Raw genomic sequence first — 17203 nt, 5'->3', positions numbered from 1 at the left:
TGCTTATATAACTTATAAAAATCAGTTTTTTTTAATGTAACTTGACTTTTTGCCATATTATCTGTGAAAAGATTTCTATGTATAACTGCTATGAATAATTTAAAACATATCAAAATGGGTCCAGAAGAGATTATATCTTTCAAAACTGACCAGAGAAGAAAGGACAATGGTTGCAGATTCAAGTTAGCTATTATAGACAAAATATATGAAAGATAAAAATCCAATTACTTTTTAGGCACTAACTGATCTCAAAATAGAAATGATAGAACTTTTATCCCTATTTCTCTAGGAGGGTGTACAATACATTCCTTTTTATATTTGTCAAAGGGAGTAGGAGCATGGACAAAATCTTTCATAGCACCAGTGTAGAGAAGCTGCAGTCTGATCTATAGAAGGCAGGTCAGCACTTGGGGACATGGTTTAGTTGTGGACTTGTCAGTGCTGGGTTAATGGCTGGACTTGATGATCTTAAATTCTATCATTCTGTGACTCTAATTCAAAAGCTGCTCTTGGCAAGATCTTCCTTATAGAATATTTATCTGCATTTCACTACAAAGAACTTCTTACCTCTTTCAGTCTGTCCGAGCATTTAAGGGCCAACCCTCTGCTTACTAACCCTATAAAAGTTATTTGGGATACTGTCATCTCTTGATATTTTTTTTCAGTATGTTGCACATTGCTAGCCCAGTTACTCTCCATATGAGACTATAACACAAATGTAATAATACTGAAAATAGCTGAAAAGTTCTGTTGACTTTAGAGGGCACTACGTGTGTTAGAGTGAAGAAATATGCTATCTTAAATTATTTTCATTTTTTTTCAGTTATATGCCTTGTTCACAAGATATATCATACATCCAGTCCAAAGGTATCTGCTTTTCATTTTGACAGCCTTTTTGATGTACAGATGTAGAAAAGATACCTACAAGAAAAAGTATTATGGAAAGCCAAAGAACTCGAACAGAAATTATGAGATGTAATTATGATACAGCGGCACAATCAACTACCATTTGTTATCATGTTGTGCCTTACACTAATCAGCAATTCATGATGCTGAGAACAAATTAAGAAGAATGAAACTACCATTTGCGAATGACAGGAATCACTGAAATTAATGATCTTATTTGGGACACCATTTGGTGCATGCTACATTTCTTTCCCAATAAAAAACAGAGAGGTGAAAAGTTTTGTTTGTTAGCAGTATCATCTAATGTTGTAGACTACCTCATAAGCAACTGAATTGAAGGTAAATTAAGTAATGTCTTCAAATTATCCTGGAGATAGCCAAATCACTCATTAAAAGAGTAGCAAACTATTGAATAGACTGAAAAAATTGAAAATGTACTAAAATAATGTGTATTACCTTACCTGTGTAACCTTCTCTGTTACATTGTGCGTTCGGTCTTTCACCTTAGGTGCAATAATTGCTTTCTCTGAAGAAGGAGGAGATGAAGACTTTTTTTCACTTTTGATATCTGAAAAGTTCAGTGTGAGTTGAGGGATTTTGTTGATTGTACTGTATTTGTTGAGATTTGAATCCGATGTGGATCCCAACAGACTTGACTTGATATGATTAAAAGGCCCTGAAAAATCAGAACACACATTTGTTATCTGAGAAATGCAGAGAAATAAATTATCATTAATATTTATGTGGGATATGTTAAAAGGGTCATTAAAAACGATTTTTCTGTGTACTACTTGTTAATAATAAAAATTATCTACATTTTAAAAATAACTTTATTGCTAATAAGATTCAAATCTAATATTGGCTATAAATATTACATTTCCTTTACAGGTAGCCCTCAATATTTTTTATAAAATCAATGGATTCCAAATTGCATAATGCATCTATCCTTACTTGTTTTCATGTTACTGGGAATGCTGGTGTGCTCATATTGTAATTCTGGCTGAATATAAAGACTATATGCTCATTTGTTTATAAGAGTGGAAATAGGACACATGATTATATGAGTGCCTGGCATTAGTAAAGGCTCTATTATCACATCCCTACGTTGCTCATGCTCACATGATAATTCAAAGAAACTGGAAAATTGAGTAGAATTACTCACAAAATATGTTTCTTCAATTGTCATTGCTAACAAAATATTGGAAACTATAGGGATACTCATAGGTAGAATATTAATGGAGTATAAATAGACTTTTTATACTATTTTAGTGCATCATTATGAAAAATACGAAGTTTGCATGCTTCATGAGGTGCATATCCTTTATAATTATTCTTTCATTATTGGACAGAGTTTTTTTAACAAGAAAGCAATATAAATGATAAGAATACTTGTTTTGTACTGTCATCATAAGGTTCACTGGGAAGCCAGAAGTATTCATTGCAAGAAAAAGTTGCTTTTGAGAACAATACTGGAATAAAGAACTATAAAGGTGTTTAGACTGAGAGATAAATCCACTTAGGGATTTAAGAAAAAAACCCAGGTCTTGCAGTCAGTAACAATGTACCTAAAGTGTGGGGTTGAAGGGTATTTCTCAGATTTACATGAGAACCTTACTGCATCTTAATTCTATTAAGGGCAACAATGTGATGCTTTTCTCTTGTACTGCTTTTTGAGGTTTTCTTTTTGTCTTCCTGGGAGGAGAACAAGAATGTGTATGTTGATTCCGGAACAGGCAATGAAATAGGATTAAGCCTATGGGGTAAATTGCAAAGTCAGCACTGATTTTATTTGCAATGTGTGAATGAATGAAATTCAAATCAACCAGCTGCCTGGGGATGGCTGTGGGGAAATGCATTAGGCTGTGCTGATTTTTTTTTTTTTTTTTTTTGGCAAAATTCTTCAAGTGAGGGCTGATTTTCCATCACACCTGACTTCAAATGCTTGCTGAAGCAGATGTTAATTTTCTTTCTAAGCTTATAGGGATTTTTACATGTTTTCTCTCTCCTAAACTCATACTAATTGTATGTTAATCTGGGCCAGAGATAGAAAATCTCTATCATTCCATTTCAAATTTTGCCACTGCACAGAAAGGAATTTAAGATGACAAGGGAGTGCATGATGCTCTAGACTAAAAGTTTGGGTGCAAACCAGAATTTGTGCATGAGTTCTCTAAAAATTACACTGCAAAACAGTTCTTCTTTTTCTCCTAGTGTATTTTTTATTGCACAGCTTCATGGGAAAAAGGAAGAAAGCACTACCTTTCACCTGCAAGGAATGGTAAAAAAGCCTGGTACTGAGGACACCACCAAGGGATTGTGATACTATACTCAAATGCCTTATGGCCCAGGTGGGACCTGAATCTATCTTTCACATCATCTACATGAGTCCACTAAAAATTAGTGTTCAAAATATATCAGGGCTCACAATCTCCTCACAAATGAGTGAAGTGATTAATCTGGCTGGAGTGTGCTACATTCATATGGTCAGACCGCAGTTTTTCAGCCCTGCTTCCCTATTAGTTGTAGCAATAGTGTCTGAGTATTGAATTAGTTTAGATGTAAGCAGGATATCAAGTTGGAATCATTTGTCAGATGAACAAGATTCTTGATACCTTAGGAATTCAAAGGTAAGAGGAAACTAAAATAGCTTAGGCAAATCTGGGATTAGATAGTAGGCAAGAATTTGTTTTATTAGTAACTTTACAGATGCTTAAATTGCATTGAACTTTTGGTTTCAGGGATTTACATGTTTTACTGCTTCCATTCCAAAGGGGATTACTCTCTCTTTTGCCACCTAATACTCATGCCCTAGAGCATGATACTAGGCTTAGTTCATTGCACATGAGAATAAAACCTCGCTTCTTTTCCCCCACCTTCTTTTGCTTTAGAAAGTGGTGAAAGGTATAATTGACAATGGTAATTGATTGAAAGACAGCATTAGCTTAAGTACAGCCCAGGCTGACAGAAATTGAGCTGATACTGGACAGCGAGTGGACTGTCAGAGCAGGAAGCAGAAAAAGAGGGCCATAACAAATCACAATCACAATGGACACTAATTGGCACCCTGATTGACAGTTTCAACAGAGAGGCAAAGAATTGAATAAGCAGGGAGAATGACTTGCTTCTGCCTAGCCTTAAAAAAGGAGAATCTTTCAGGCTAAGTTTGAGCTCCCCATTTGTATGGTAGGATTTCATTGTCCTTGCTTAAACAATGCATTGAGAAATGATTTCACTCTCCTGAGCTCCCAATTCATCATCTTCCACCAGCAGTAAATGCATTTATAAAAGTTATTGTATAGCACAGAAATTGCATGTTTTTCCCCCAAGATTTTGCCAACATACACATGAAGCAAACAGAATGATTTTGTAGTCCACAACTTGCTTTACAGAATCTAGGTCATGCACTGCATGCAGTTTAGAGAGATTTTACTAGGTACACACACTTTTTGCATCATGCATGAAGTCACAAACCAGTTTTCCCACAGATACAAATATGGCAGTTAAAACTGAACACTTCAGTAAGTGATCTTCAGAAATGGAGGAAGTAATTTATGGATTATGTTCAAATTGTTTCTAAAAGATGTAGCTCAGTGCTGGTGAAAAGAAATAGTTTTGTAATTGCACTACATATTATTTAAACATGAAATTGGCAATGAAGTTCATGCATGCACATTTCGATGCTACAGGAAGCTTGAAACCATACCCCCTGCCATCCAGGAACGTGAAACTAGTTTTAAAGAGACAAAAGAGGAATAAGTGAAGATACTTCCATAAGGGTCCTGATTATCAGTTATTTAATTTTTGAGAGAGTTAACTGAAAACTAAGCACCTTGTAACAATCATTTGCTAATATCCCCATACAATCATATATCCTTTTACGGGTAAAACTCCTGGTAGCTTCAACAGAAGTTTTGACTGCTTAAGGACAATAGCACTGAGTTAAGTAATTATGATATGTTCTACCTCCCTCCCTTCCTTTTTTGAATTAACAGATAATCAAGTCAAAAGGCAGTTTAACTATGCCTTCACTTTTTCCAGTGATTCATAGTTAGTGCATTGAGACAAGAGTTACCAGAATAACTACATGTTTAACAAATATAATTTATGTAATGCACCTAGCCCTAAAGATGTCAACATGAGAATGTTGCATTTGAACATTTCATACAGCAGGCAAAGTAACATGCCAAAAAGTGTGGCTGATTGAAACACTGGAAGGTACAGTGTAGATGTATACTTTACCTTTGACATTGCGACCATTGTCTGGTTTTCAGCATAATAAAAGTGAAGAAAAAGAGAAAAAAAGACAACTAAAATCTACACCAGAAAAAGCAGAAAATACGTCTTCAAAGTGGGCATGGTTTGAATTGAAATATTGTTGCACTTCCTTGATTGTATTATGTAGACTTTAAGTGAAGATGAAGTCACTTTGACAATTGAGATAATATGTAAAAGTGTTTGGAGTAGGTCATCAGGCAGTACAACTGGCTTTAGCTAACTTGCCTCAACAGAAACATGATAAAATTGTTTCTCCACAAGTCTGGCACTGGGTTGGAGGATGAAAGTGCCAAGAAGAGGCCATTAGTCCCACATAATTAAGAGAAGCTGAGGCACCCAGAGCTGAAGTGCAGGGTGGCTGCATGGGGTGTGGGGCTGCACAGGAGGCCCAGCACAGACCTCCAGGCCCCATGCCTGCCTAGACTCACGTGAGGAAAAGCTTTTAACGTGGCAGCAAGCTAAGCAATGCCCTTCTGAGTAAGTGCTGGAGAAAGATATACCTTAAACCTTTCTTCAGGTCTTAGGTGCCTTTCTGCAAGGAAACAGTGGCAGAGCTTTCTGTTCTCACAGGCACACCTGGCCCTGAATCCTCTCATGACATCAAACCTTTTCAGGGAGAATATTATTATTGCTGTTGTTATTATTATTTTAAAGAACCTGCACAGGTGCAGAGGTAAAAACCACGCCTATTGACGTGATAATGATGTGATCCCCAAACCACCGGCCCCTTGTGTCGTGCCCGTGTGCGGCCGGCTCTGAGGGGTGTGAGGTGGGTCTGGCAGGCAATGGGGCCTTGCTCCTGGTGTCAATACCCACTGTGACCAGTTAACAGCTTTCAAAGGTGCTTTGGGCTCACACAGACATTCACCTGTGTTGTGCTGGACTGACAGGCCACCTCCGAGGCTGAGGCATTCGTGGCCTGGCTGTCCCACAGCAGCCCTGTCCCTGTGGAGAGTGGTCAGCCCTGCTCCGGACAGAGGCCGTGGCCTGCAGGGGGACATCAGGGGCGGTGCTGGGCCCCGTCACACCTGCTGCCTCGCTGGCTTCTCCTCAGCTTCCCCAGCACTGAGGAGCACGGCACATCAAGCTGGGCCCTCTGGACCCAGGCTGTGGAAGAGTGTTAATTCCTCCCAGGCCAATGCCTTCCCGTGCCAGGCATCTGTAGCAGTACTGGAGATTAGGCTGAGTTAGGCTCAAAAGTCTGCTGCTGTTTCAGAAGGCAGCAGCGATCTTGCTGAATCCACTTTCTGAAGACAATGAAATTTCTGAAGAGTCCCTGTGGACTTGTACCTGCCTGCAAAATCGGGATTGCTGGTGTTTCAGGTAAGGCTAGCTTGGCTACATGTTGAGTGGTGAGTGTAAGACAGTTCCTGCCCTATTGTTTTTGCTGTCATATAGGAATATTTAGAATGGAATTTGAACCAGTACACTCAAATGAATTTAAAATCCTAAGCTGTCATTTTTACTGTAATATTTTTTGGCATACAGTGGGCACAGTGAAGATAATCTTAAAGTGATAGGCAACGAGGCTACATAAATTAATTTAACACATGAAATAATTTCTATTCTCAATTGCATTATCTTAAAATTTGACTGCGGGTAAATTACTGTAGTTAGTATGAAGCTAAATAATGTTATTCTCTTCCTTCAGAATTCTGCTTTACTGATTCAATTAATATTATTTGAACTGGAAAGGATAGGAAAAAATTGAATCCTGACTTTCATTTTCAGATAGAGTAGTAGTTTTTGAATGATTTAAGAAAACTCAAAATAAAAATGGAATGGGAAAATATGTTAAACCCTGTGTTTCCTTTGGTAATAGTTCACCCTTTGGGACTGTGGTTTACTTTTACTTGTTGTACTTAGGGCTTTGCATTCTCCCTATTCAGAATCTACAAGCCCAGAAAAGATGATTTAAGCAGAATCTTGGTTGCCTAACTTGCATGGAATATTTTTTAGCAATAATAGGGTTTTATGGTTCACTGTTGAATAAGGCAATTTGGACTTGCTGGATAAATTTAAACATCTTTTCAGCATAAGGTGCCCAATTCTAACATGATTGTAAGCAGATGGCATCAAGGATGGTTACTAATTCTAATGCCTTTCTGAGAGCCATTCTCTCTTCTGCTGAGTTTTTCTAGAATGCTCTGTATGATATAAACTTAGGGCCTGATTCTCTACTAGTTTGTAGTTTATGCCGGGTGAAAACTGAGTAAGAGTGTTTCGTCTATTTGTAAATGATCACATCATGTGAGAGGCCATAGGAGTTCAACTGGATTATTGACTCCTCATAGTAGAATTTATTTTCCTTAGTACCTAATGTTTGAAAAATGTTTTTCCATAAAATGGAGATGAAATTTTCTGCTCGTCCATTCAGCAAGTATTAAATTATGTGGTGATTTCTGCATCAGGTTTGAACCACTGTAATCAAAGACACTTAATGTTCAAACTGATTTTACACATTTCCATAGATATATAACTGGATGAAGAATGGTCATTTGGGGAGTACTATAATGAAAAATGTTCTGAAAATAGAAATTGAAAAACCAGATATTTTAAAATGTGTTTTCTGTGAAAGATGAGTTTAAATACATGGGGAAGTTTAAATCAAGATAAAGCTTATGCAATGGGTCCAAAGGACATGCTGAAGTTCAACTTTGGAGGTTTTTACCTCCTGATTTTGAAGTCTTGGCTTACTGTGAACATGAACTATACAAAATGGTATGGTTTAGGGTGGATTTAATAGAATTTTCAGGTTCATTTGAATTGAAAAAAAATCATGGTCCAAAAGAAACAAATGAAAAAAGTACTTACATATTATATTTAATACAGGAAGAGTGACTGGAAGGAATGATCAGTTTTGCTATTCTACAAGTTAAACTGGGTGTCAGAGGAACATTCAGACTTATATTTTAGGAAATGTGTAGAAGCAAAGGGTTCTTGAGGTGAACTTTCCAAAAGGCAGAAGAACTTAAAGGGATTTTACACTTGTGGTCAGTAAGAAGACATAAACAAACCATCACTGAAAGTGAAAAATAATTTTCCTGCTAATTTAAGAATCTATACACAGTTTTTCATGACATCTGTTTCTGGAATCTTAAAATATTACCATACATTCCTTGTCATCTTGCCTAAATATAAAGGTTTGTAATGCAAGACATTAGACCATCAGTAGCTGTGAAAGCATTGTATATGTGGCACTTTTCTTCAAAAGTGACTTTCAATGGGACCTCTCAATTCACAGGGCTTTCAAACCTCTGTTTGCTAAGCTCTTTCCCAAGTTTCTTAAACTCCCCATCTTCAAGAAGAAATCATGGACTACACTCCATGGATTTAGGAGAGACAGTGAAAATGAAGAGAGAGGAAACATCTTTGTAACTTTTGCTCGTTGCATGAATATACTAGCACAAGGAGAAAATAACACTTAAATGAAGTTTACACTAAGCATTTCAACATTTCACTAAGTATTTCACTATTCATTACACAAAGCATGTCAAAGGAGTTGCTGAGGGTATTTTCTTCAGCATGAGAGAAAAAGCATGTCTTAGTGTTGCATCAGTGAATGTACAATATGCACATTACAGATTTAAGAAAAATAAACATTATCAGTCTCTGAAGTAAGATTTCATGCAGTCAAAGACCACCTGATATATGTAAGTATAGGAGGGAATGGTGCATGGAATTTGATCACCTGATTTCCCCTCCCCCTCCCAACCTCCCCCCCAAGCATCAATATTAGCTTTAGGAATGCTGGCCCCAACATTTTCTATATCCCTAAAGAGAAGATCAATACCATGATTCCATTCGTCTCCTTGGAAATTAAAAACAGTATTTAGTGTACATAATAAGCCTGGTGTATTTGGGCCCTTAACATTTTCATTGCACCTTTGAGCCATTATATTTAGCTGACTATATTTACATTTGTTTACAAAGTGATGATTATTGCTATGAAAAATTGAAATAATTCCTTTTTTAGAACATCAAAGAATAGTGATTGACTTTCTACCATACCTTCACTTGCATGACGGTCCCTAAAAATGTTCTTGGGATGGACATTAAAGCCTTCTATGTCGTGTACTGAAGACGCTCTCCGTATACTACAAACACTTTCCTTTGATCTGGAATGGGTCAGTGGATTGCTTGTCTGTATCATGTCAGGGTAAAGTCTGTCCCATTGCTGCTTGGGTGATGAGTGGTCAAGAGGTCCAGATATATTAACCAAAGGTGAACATTTACTGTGTTGAATCAGTGCTTTTGTATCGTCCACTTCTGAAGGACTACAGCTTTCTTTTGTAGGTGATTTAAAGTGCTTCATTGCCACTGAATCATCACTGTGCTTAGATGAATCGATTATCACTGCATCGGGGTCTTCCTGGGGCAAGGACTGCTTTCTGTATGTTAGAAGTCTCAGTCCAGGTAGCCGGAACCCAAAAAGTCTGCCTACATGCAAATACATAAAACCAGAAGAAAATACTACACATTAGTGTCTGGTCATTAAAATCAGCATATTTCACTTGCAATACATGTTAATAGCTATTCCTAATAAATGACAGTGCTTAGTAATGGAATACATAAATACACAAATATAATATAACTCCAAGTTTGTTATAGTTGGGGTGTTAAAAGATTCCAGAATTCAGTCAGACCAAAGTTTTTGAGCTTAGTATGGGAATAGCAGCATTAATTCTACAGCCTATTTTAAAAGCTATGAGGTTCAGATGGTCCTTTCTAAATTAAAATTCTATGTATCTATAAAAGACAGCCAGGATACGTCTAACTACTTTGCTTGGTAGTTGTTATCTGGAGATAGATATTTGTGGATTCTATTATTAGTGGAACTCCATGTGCTTATGAATATACTGCTGATATATGCATGTATTGGCTACAGATTAAACAGGAAGACGCCAGTGCTAATTGCTTGGGAAAGAAAACTAAGCTGTACAACAGTTTTGCTACAATCCTTTCCAATACTGACATCTGATGATTAGATGAAACAATTTTAACGAGTTTAAAAGGAAAAGTAAAGGACCAAAGTGGAAGAAAAAAGAGTGACACAGCTCTCAAACCCCAGTTGCACCTATACAATGCAATTATTATTTACATTGCATGGGATGGGCTGAGTTGGGCTTGGTATGTTGAATGGCAGTGTAGACTATCCTGAGTGTGTGGAAAATGAACACTTTGTATAATGGTAAGAAGTATCAGTAGCTGAGAGGAAGAGTATAATATGGTGCCTATAAAGAAACTATAGAGGAAGAATTGCAAAATTTATAGAATATCCTTCTAAGAAATCAAACCTAAATAACAAATATTGTAAGGTTTTGTGTAATACAGCTCACAGATAGAGGCACAGGGACATCAGGTGTACAGAAAACATATTAAACAATTTAAAAAAAGAAATGCTAAAGAAAGTTTAACAAAATAAAATAATTTAAATAATTGAAATGATCATGTGTCATTGTATAAACCGTCTGACTTATTAAATAATTTTGTGTCTCTCATAACTTTGCTACATAAGTGTTTTCAACAGTGAATGAATAGCTAAATGATTTCTTGGAGAACATTTCAAAGTACCTTCTTTCTCTCGCTGGGATAAGAAGTTCTGTTTGGGATAAGATTCAAATTTTTTTTTCATTCAGTTTAAATTGCTAGCATTTGTAGCTACCTAGCATTTATTAATATTTAACACTGAAATCTATCATTCCCTACTGAAATGTTTTGAAATAGTCTTTCTTTTATGCATATGGCCGACAGTAATTGTAGAGCAACCGATGACATAGCTTAATCATTTAATTTTTTGAAATGAATGTCCTCTATATTTAGTATTGAATATGGAATTGTATTTTGAATCCTAATTGAATGAAGGTGAGAGTACCCTGCTCAGGAAAACCTGTCTAAGAACTAAAGTTGCTGGACTAGATGACACCAAAGGTCCATCTAGCACACTGTTGGACCTTGATAATTTCCAGTAGTGGATATGTGAAGGAGATTGAGAGTCACTACATTGTGTTATTTCTCTGAGTAAATTTACTCTGTTTCTGGCTATCTGAATTTCAGAAGCTTCCTGAGCTAGAGATTGTTTGTTCAAGCCACAAACTGAATAAATGGTGTACCTTTCTTCTATGAATTTGTATCAGTGCTTTTTAAAAATGGTTTTAGTTGGATCTGCAAAGAATTCTATAGGAAAGAATTCCATAATTTTAGCATATGTTTGTGAAAAAGTACTTCCCCTTACTTGCTTTAAACTTGTTGCCTTGGGGAGGGTGCTAGTTCCTATAAAAAAATAGCTAATAATTACTCCCTTTTTTGGGAGTCTTTGTAGTCTTAATATAGTCTCAATATGTTTACAGTTTTTCATACATCTCCTGAACTGCTTTGTATACCTCTTCTGCAAGCTGAAGAATGCTTATGTAACTGTATTGTGTACCTCTGAACATCCTTCTTCCTCTTCTCAGTTACTTTTTGTTTCTAATGTAATCCTTTTTGACAGTGGCCTGAGCTACTCCCAGACTTAAGGATCAATGCAGTGACATAATGGCTTTTTGTTTCAATCTTAGTTATCTTCCTTATAATTTCCAATATTTCATTGCATTTTTGAATTATTTTTCTAACTGTTCTAATTTAAGGTATTTTTACAACAGCTGAGAGATTTTGTTGTTGATTGGTAATAGATAATTTAGTCTCTAATATTATGTCTGTAAAATTTTTTTTTGCTGTTTCATCACTTGGCCACTCAGCATCCTTGCATGTCTGTAAATCTCGTGTAGTAGTCTGAATAATTTTTTGACATATGCAAACGTTCTCACCTCATTGTTGGCACCTTTTTTATCCAAATAATTGAAAATGTATTATAAAATAACCTATGAGACTCTACTGATAACATCAAAGTATTTAGAAATCTGGTGATTTATTTCCACCTTTTTTCCCGACTTTAAAATATAAATCCATGTAATGATCTTACTTTTTTGTCCTTGAAAATTTTTGAAAAAATTGTTGAATTCTAAGTATTTAGCATTGAATTTATTACTCTAGGCATATACACACAACAGCACAATAGACAGAAATCTCTGTTACATAAACCAGCCATGCATCTTTAAAACAGCAGCTAGAGGTGCAAATTTTCAGTCTACACAGTGATACTCAGCCGAGTGCATCTTGGGAATGTGTGTACTTGTAACTTACTAACTTGAACACTACAACTGCTCACAGTAGAAATTAGTGAAGAATGTAAAAAAAAAATATTATTATTTTTAAATACACATAGAATTGAGCTGCAAAGCAGCTTATAAATCAATTTTCAAGGCTTATTGCATCCAAAATGAAACTAATACTATAATTCTCTTTTTTATCAATTACATTGAAATTCTTAAAAATACCATTCATAAGGATTTCTGGCATTAGACACTGTTAAAGGCTTTTTGTTGGCACTCTATTTTAGTCATATTTATGCTGCTGCAGATGGTCTTTTCTGCCTCACCACGTTAATATGACCATGTTATACTGCATTACTAATTTAGCTGTCTAACTGCAGTTCAGCTGGAAAGAATACTCAGTGAGAATTTTGCTTCTTGCTAAGACTTTTGGGCATGAAATAGAAAACTTACATGAGCAGCTTTTTGCTATTCTTCTATAGACTGTAATAAATAGTCTCAAAGTTAAAACCTTATTTCCTGATTTTTAATTTGAATATTCTTAAGAGAAAGAGTATTGCTATTATTCTTCAGTGAACAGGTAATGAGCTACATGGTGTGTTGGACATTCATCTCTCTCCTGCAGCTAAAGTTATCAGGAGGCCCATTCAGAATTTGTGTAGTTTACTGAGCTGAGCTGAGCAAGGAAGTGTAATAGTACAATTTGTCATGAAGCAAAATTCATTCAAGCCTCAGGCCTGCTGTCCCAGTAGAGACTAAAAGTGTCAGTGGAAGCTTTCCTGGCATACTGCATATGGGAGAAATCCTTTGTTTGTTAATGGACAACCCCTGCTTTGTGTAGGTATGATGTCAGAGCAGATTTATCTTGGTTTACAGTACTCAAACATGTTTGAGATGCAACTGGCTATTTACTATGAATCCAGAGATAATGTTACATTAAAATCCTTATGTTTTATTAAACACTAGATTGCCAAATTCTTCTTAATGCTGTCAGAGATTTGTATGATTGTGTCTTCCTAAGAGCAATTGAGGAAAGCAGTTGAGTCTGAATCACAATTCCAGACTTACATTCCACCTCCTCCTTTCAAACCTTGCTTCACTGAATAAGCAATTTGCAAATGAGTTAATCTGTTGGTTGCACTTAGTCTTTGTGCCATCTCAGCTGTTAGCTGTTCGAAATAGTAGAACTCAGTCCAAAAATACACTGTAGATGATATAGAACTCTTCTAAACTCTTTGCAGATAGAATTATCTCCACAGTCTCAAATTCAAATTGACTTTTCTTGTGTTCTGGAAGCCTTTTTTAATTCTGTCTCATATTTTGGGAGATCAAAGGAGAAGACTTAGAATTCATGGAAATAAAATGTTTTGATTAATAGTTTTTGAAAAAAAATTCAGGGAAATATCCCATCTTGATAAGAAAAATTAATATCCATGTTATTATGTAAGTATTGTAATAAGAAGTGCTAACATTAATGGAAAATTGCTATTCTTAAACACTAAATACAACCGTATGGAATTTTGTGTCGGGAAAAAAAAGGAAGAATGAAAATTATTTCCCAAAAGACCTTATCAACAGCTACAATCATGGCTGCAAATTTCCTGCCCCATCAATACAAAATGGGATATTGCAGTAAAATTATCTGAACAAGGATTTCTTTTGTAACCCAATGCACTTGCATGGCTAGTGATTCTTGTGTCTGTTCTGTGCAAACATTCCATAAAAAGAAAGGGAAATTATATTTGGCCTGAATATTGCCTTGATACAGTGAAGGTATTCCCCAAATTTCTAGCAATGAAAATGTATATTTACATAAAAGACACAGTGGCAAAGTCAGAGAAATGCCAGCAACTGAGAGAGTTTTACCTTCACTACAATTTCTTTAGTGCTCTCTGGGTAGTGGTAGATGCTATGTGTTTCCTCCCAAAGTCTGTTTAGCCCATGTCAGTGGGATCCCTGCAATGCTATCCCAAGCACTGCAGAAGGGTAATCCTAAGAGATAGCAGCTGAAAAGCTGTGATAGCTCCTCAAAGAATTACTCAGCCAGTTTTTGTAGCACCACTAGAAGTATTGTTATTTTCATGCTGATGCAAAGCAGTTATCCAAACCCCAAGATGTGAAAGCAAAAGGAAGAGAAATACTAGCTGGTCTCAGGCTCCTTCGCTGGCAGCTAGATCGTCTATTTGTCTCAACCTTCTCTAGATTTAGATTTTCCAGAATCAAATCAAAGGAGCTCAAATGCACAAAGAGTTTGCAGAAGGTTATCTAAGTGAGGTGTAGAAGCTGTCAGAACTGTTTCTGGGTGCAATGTACCACTTCTCCTTGGCTGAGAGCTGAACCAAAGTGAGCTGCTTGTATTCCTGTACAACCTGTTAACTGTGTTGAAGAGAATCAGGTCTTGGGTAGTTTTACAATGGTGACTGACTGGGCTTGCTATGACATGAAACATATGTTACTTTTTCAATATATAAGATTAAAGAATACAACACACATATCCACAATGACCAACCTATTCTAAACAGATTTCCTTGACAAGGGCAGGTTAGATAGGTCAATTATGACAGACTGTCCTCCAGAGCATGGGCTAATTCAGTAACACCTTTGTTCTTCCCCAAACAATAAGCAAAATTACTTTTACAAAAGTAGCACAAGTCAGACCTTTGCTGAAATATTTTCTCATAATTGAATGTCTGCTGTCACAGAATTCCAGGATTTAGGTTATCAGAAATACAGACACAGACAGTTATTGAATTGCTGCTCAAAAGCTTAGAAATACCATCTAGCAACTCATGCAACAGACTAAAGGAAACAATTGCTTTTGAGAAATGGAATCCCTAAACACTGACAGTCTAAAATAGCAGCAAATACTTGAATGTACTCTATGCAAACACTGTGGCATGTGATGATGCCTTATTTTCTGTCTGGGCACAGCAGGCCTTCGACAGAGAATTACAGAGAGACAATTACGGTTTTTTTCAGTTCTTTTCCCCAAAATGTATTGAAGCATACTTAAGTGGATAATTTTCTTGCTCTGCTCATTAACAGTAATAATCTAAAAAAAAAAAAAAAAAAAAAAGGCAAGGCAATTATTAACATTAGAAGCTAGAAGCTAGAATTCATAATTCTCAGACACTGAATGCACTTCTTTTTTTATCCTCTGGTATGGTCTCCTTTAATTTTGGCACTTCTTTTAGTTTTCTCTAAAATTTAAGGTTACACGTGTCTTCTACCGGTATAAGAAACCAGAAATCTTCTTTATATTCCCTTGTAAGTGAGAAAGATTCAACTTTGATATCTGCACATAGGACCCTGTCAGAATATGAAAGGAAGGGAATGACATCTCTGGCTGCTTTTAGGGCTCTGCTGTGGGTGGTTGACCAGTGAATTTAGTCAGAACAATGTTAAAAGAGTCTCCCTCAAAAGACAAAATATTTATATCCTTGAATGTTAACATGAATTGGTACATTTACCTGGTTTTCTTCCTACTTGTTGACAGAGATGTCATTTTATTATATCTTATTCATTACTATTACAGGAGTTGAAGTGTTTTTGTAAAAAAGGCATAAGAAAAAAGAATTTTTTGTCCTCTCAGAAAGAGATTTTACTTCTTGCATTTTTATTTCTTAAATATAATAAGAAGTAGGAAAGAAGAAAAAAAGTAAATAACTGCAATGAAATGAAATAACTAGCATCACAGAAAATATAATATTTAAATTTGTTACCTAGCACAATATTTAGTTGTCTTGGTGAGAAGATGGTGAGTTTTTTGGCAGCTGGAAAGAAGAATTTTTTCTATCTATTAAATCAAGCTCTCAAGAAGTTCTCAAACCCTCATCACCTTGGCTGCCAGTCTTCATAGGATAAAAAATATTGCTTTTCTCTGAGACAGGAAGCCTGAAGATGTTTTCTGTGTCTTAACACTGAAGTCATATACCACTATCAATTTCTGCAATGTGTTTTGTCTCATATACTGGTTGAAGTTTTTTTATGATCTGCATACTGCAACTTTCAGTAATAATAAGATGAGAAGTATCATTAAATTTGGATTTTATTTGTCATATAATTATACTAAATTTAATAGTTTACCTGTTATATCTACAGTTTCGCAGAAATAAATAATCAGACAGTGAGAGCAAGAGCCATGTTATGACTTGCACTCTTCTAGAAATATGTAAAATGTAATGAGATCTTGAAATAATATAGCCAGAACAAAGCAATAAAAGGACTTTTGTAGATAGAATTTTAGAAGATAGATTTACCTGACGAAGAGCCACTTGAAAGGTTGTTACCATCTGAAATACAATTAAACTAAATTTACAAAAAGCTTTTGCTTGAAACAGATTCAAAAAATAAACAGACTATTAAGAAAAGAAGGCAGGATATGAAATTTCCAAACATTTTAGAAGCAAAGTCAGGTAGCTTAAATTTACATACAATATATGTAATATGCAGAAGAATTTTTCTGAAAGTATGTTGACTTTTTATTTGGAAAATTTAAGAACTATTCAATTAAGAAATATTTGATAATTACTATGTTTCTTTTTAATAGATCAATATATGTTTTCAATTACCTAATTTTAAAGTTGGCTAAGGTTCCAGACAGAATACTAAAGCAGGTGTACACAGACTAACATGCTATTTCTCTTGAAATGGAACTTCTAATTAGTGATACATTTTTTGCTAGACAATGACAATTTTATTTGGATGAAACTTATTAAAAAGTTGAAGAATTCATAATTTCCATTGGAAGAATAGATATTCACTGACACTTGTTTAAAATATAAGCTTAGTTTCACATTCCTCATAGGCCTTACTTATTTCATGTCTTCATGGCAAGAACTCTTCAGATTATGTGTCCTTGTCAGTTGCTC

General features: G+C 35.6%; 1 protein-coding gene across 1 annotated transcript in view; it reads right to left on the bottom strand.

The window, feature by feature from the left end:
- The window catches only part of KCNH7 (potassium voltage-gated channel subfamily H member 7), a 217133-nt gene that overhangs the window by 62901 nt on the left and 137029 nt on the right, over positions 1-17203 (bottom strand). Inside the window, exons 4-6 of the mRNA XM_069020800.1 lie at positions 9193-9617; positions 5146-5166; positions 1368-1582 (exon numbers count right to left, since the gene is read on the bottom strand). Of these exons, the coding sequence (XP_068876901.1) occupies positions 1368-1582; positions 5146-5166; positions 9193-9617 (661 nt within the window). The remainder of the gene's footprint in view (positions 1-1367; positions 1583-5145; positions 5167-9192; positions 9618-17203) is intronic.

The sequence above is a fragment of the Aphelocoma coerulescens genome, chromosome 7, assembly GCF_041296385.1.
Source record: "Aphelocoma coerulescens isolate FSJ_1873_10779 chromosome 7, UR_Acoe_1.0, whole genome shotgun sequence".
In the NCBI taxonomy this organism is placed as follows: domain Eukaryota; kingdom Metazoa; phylum Chordata; class Aves; order Passeriformes; family Corvidae; genus Aphelocoma; species Aphelocoma coerulescens.
Note: the sequence above shows the minus strand (reverse complement) of the source record. Positions and strands in the feature narration are given on the sequence as shown.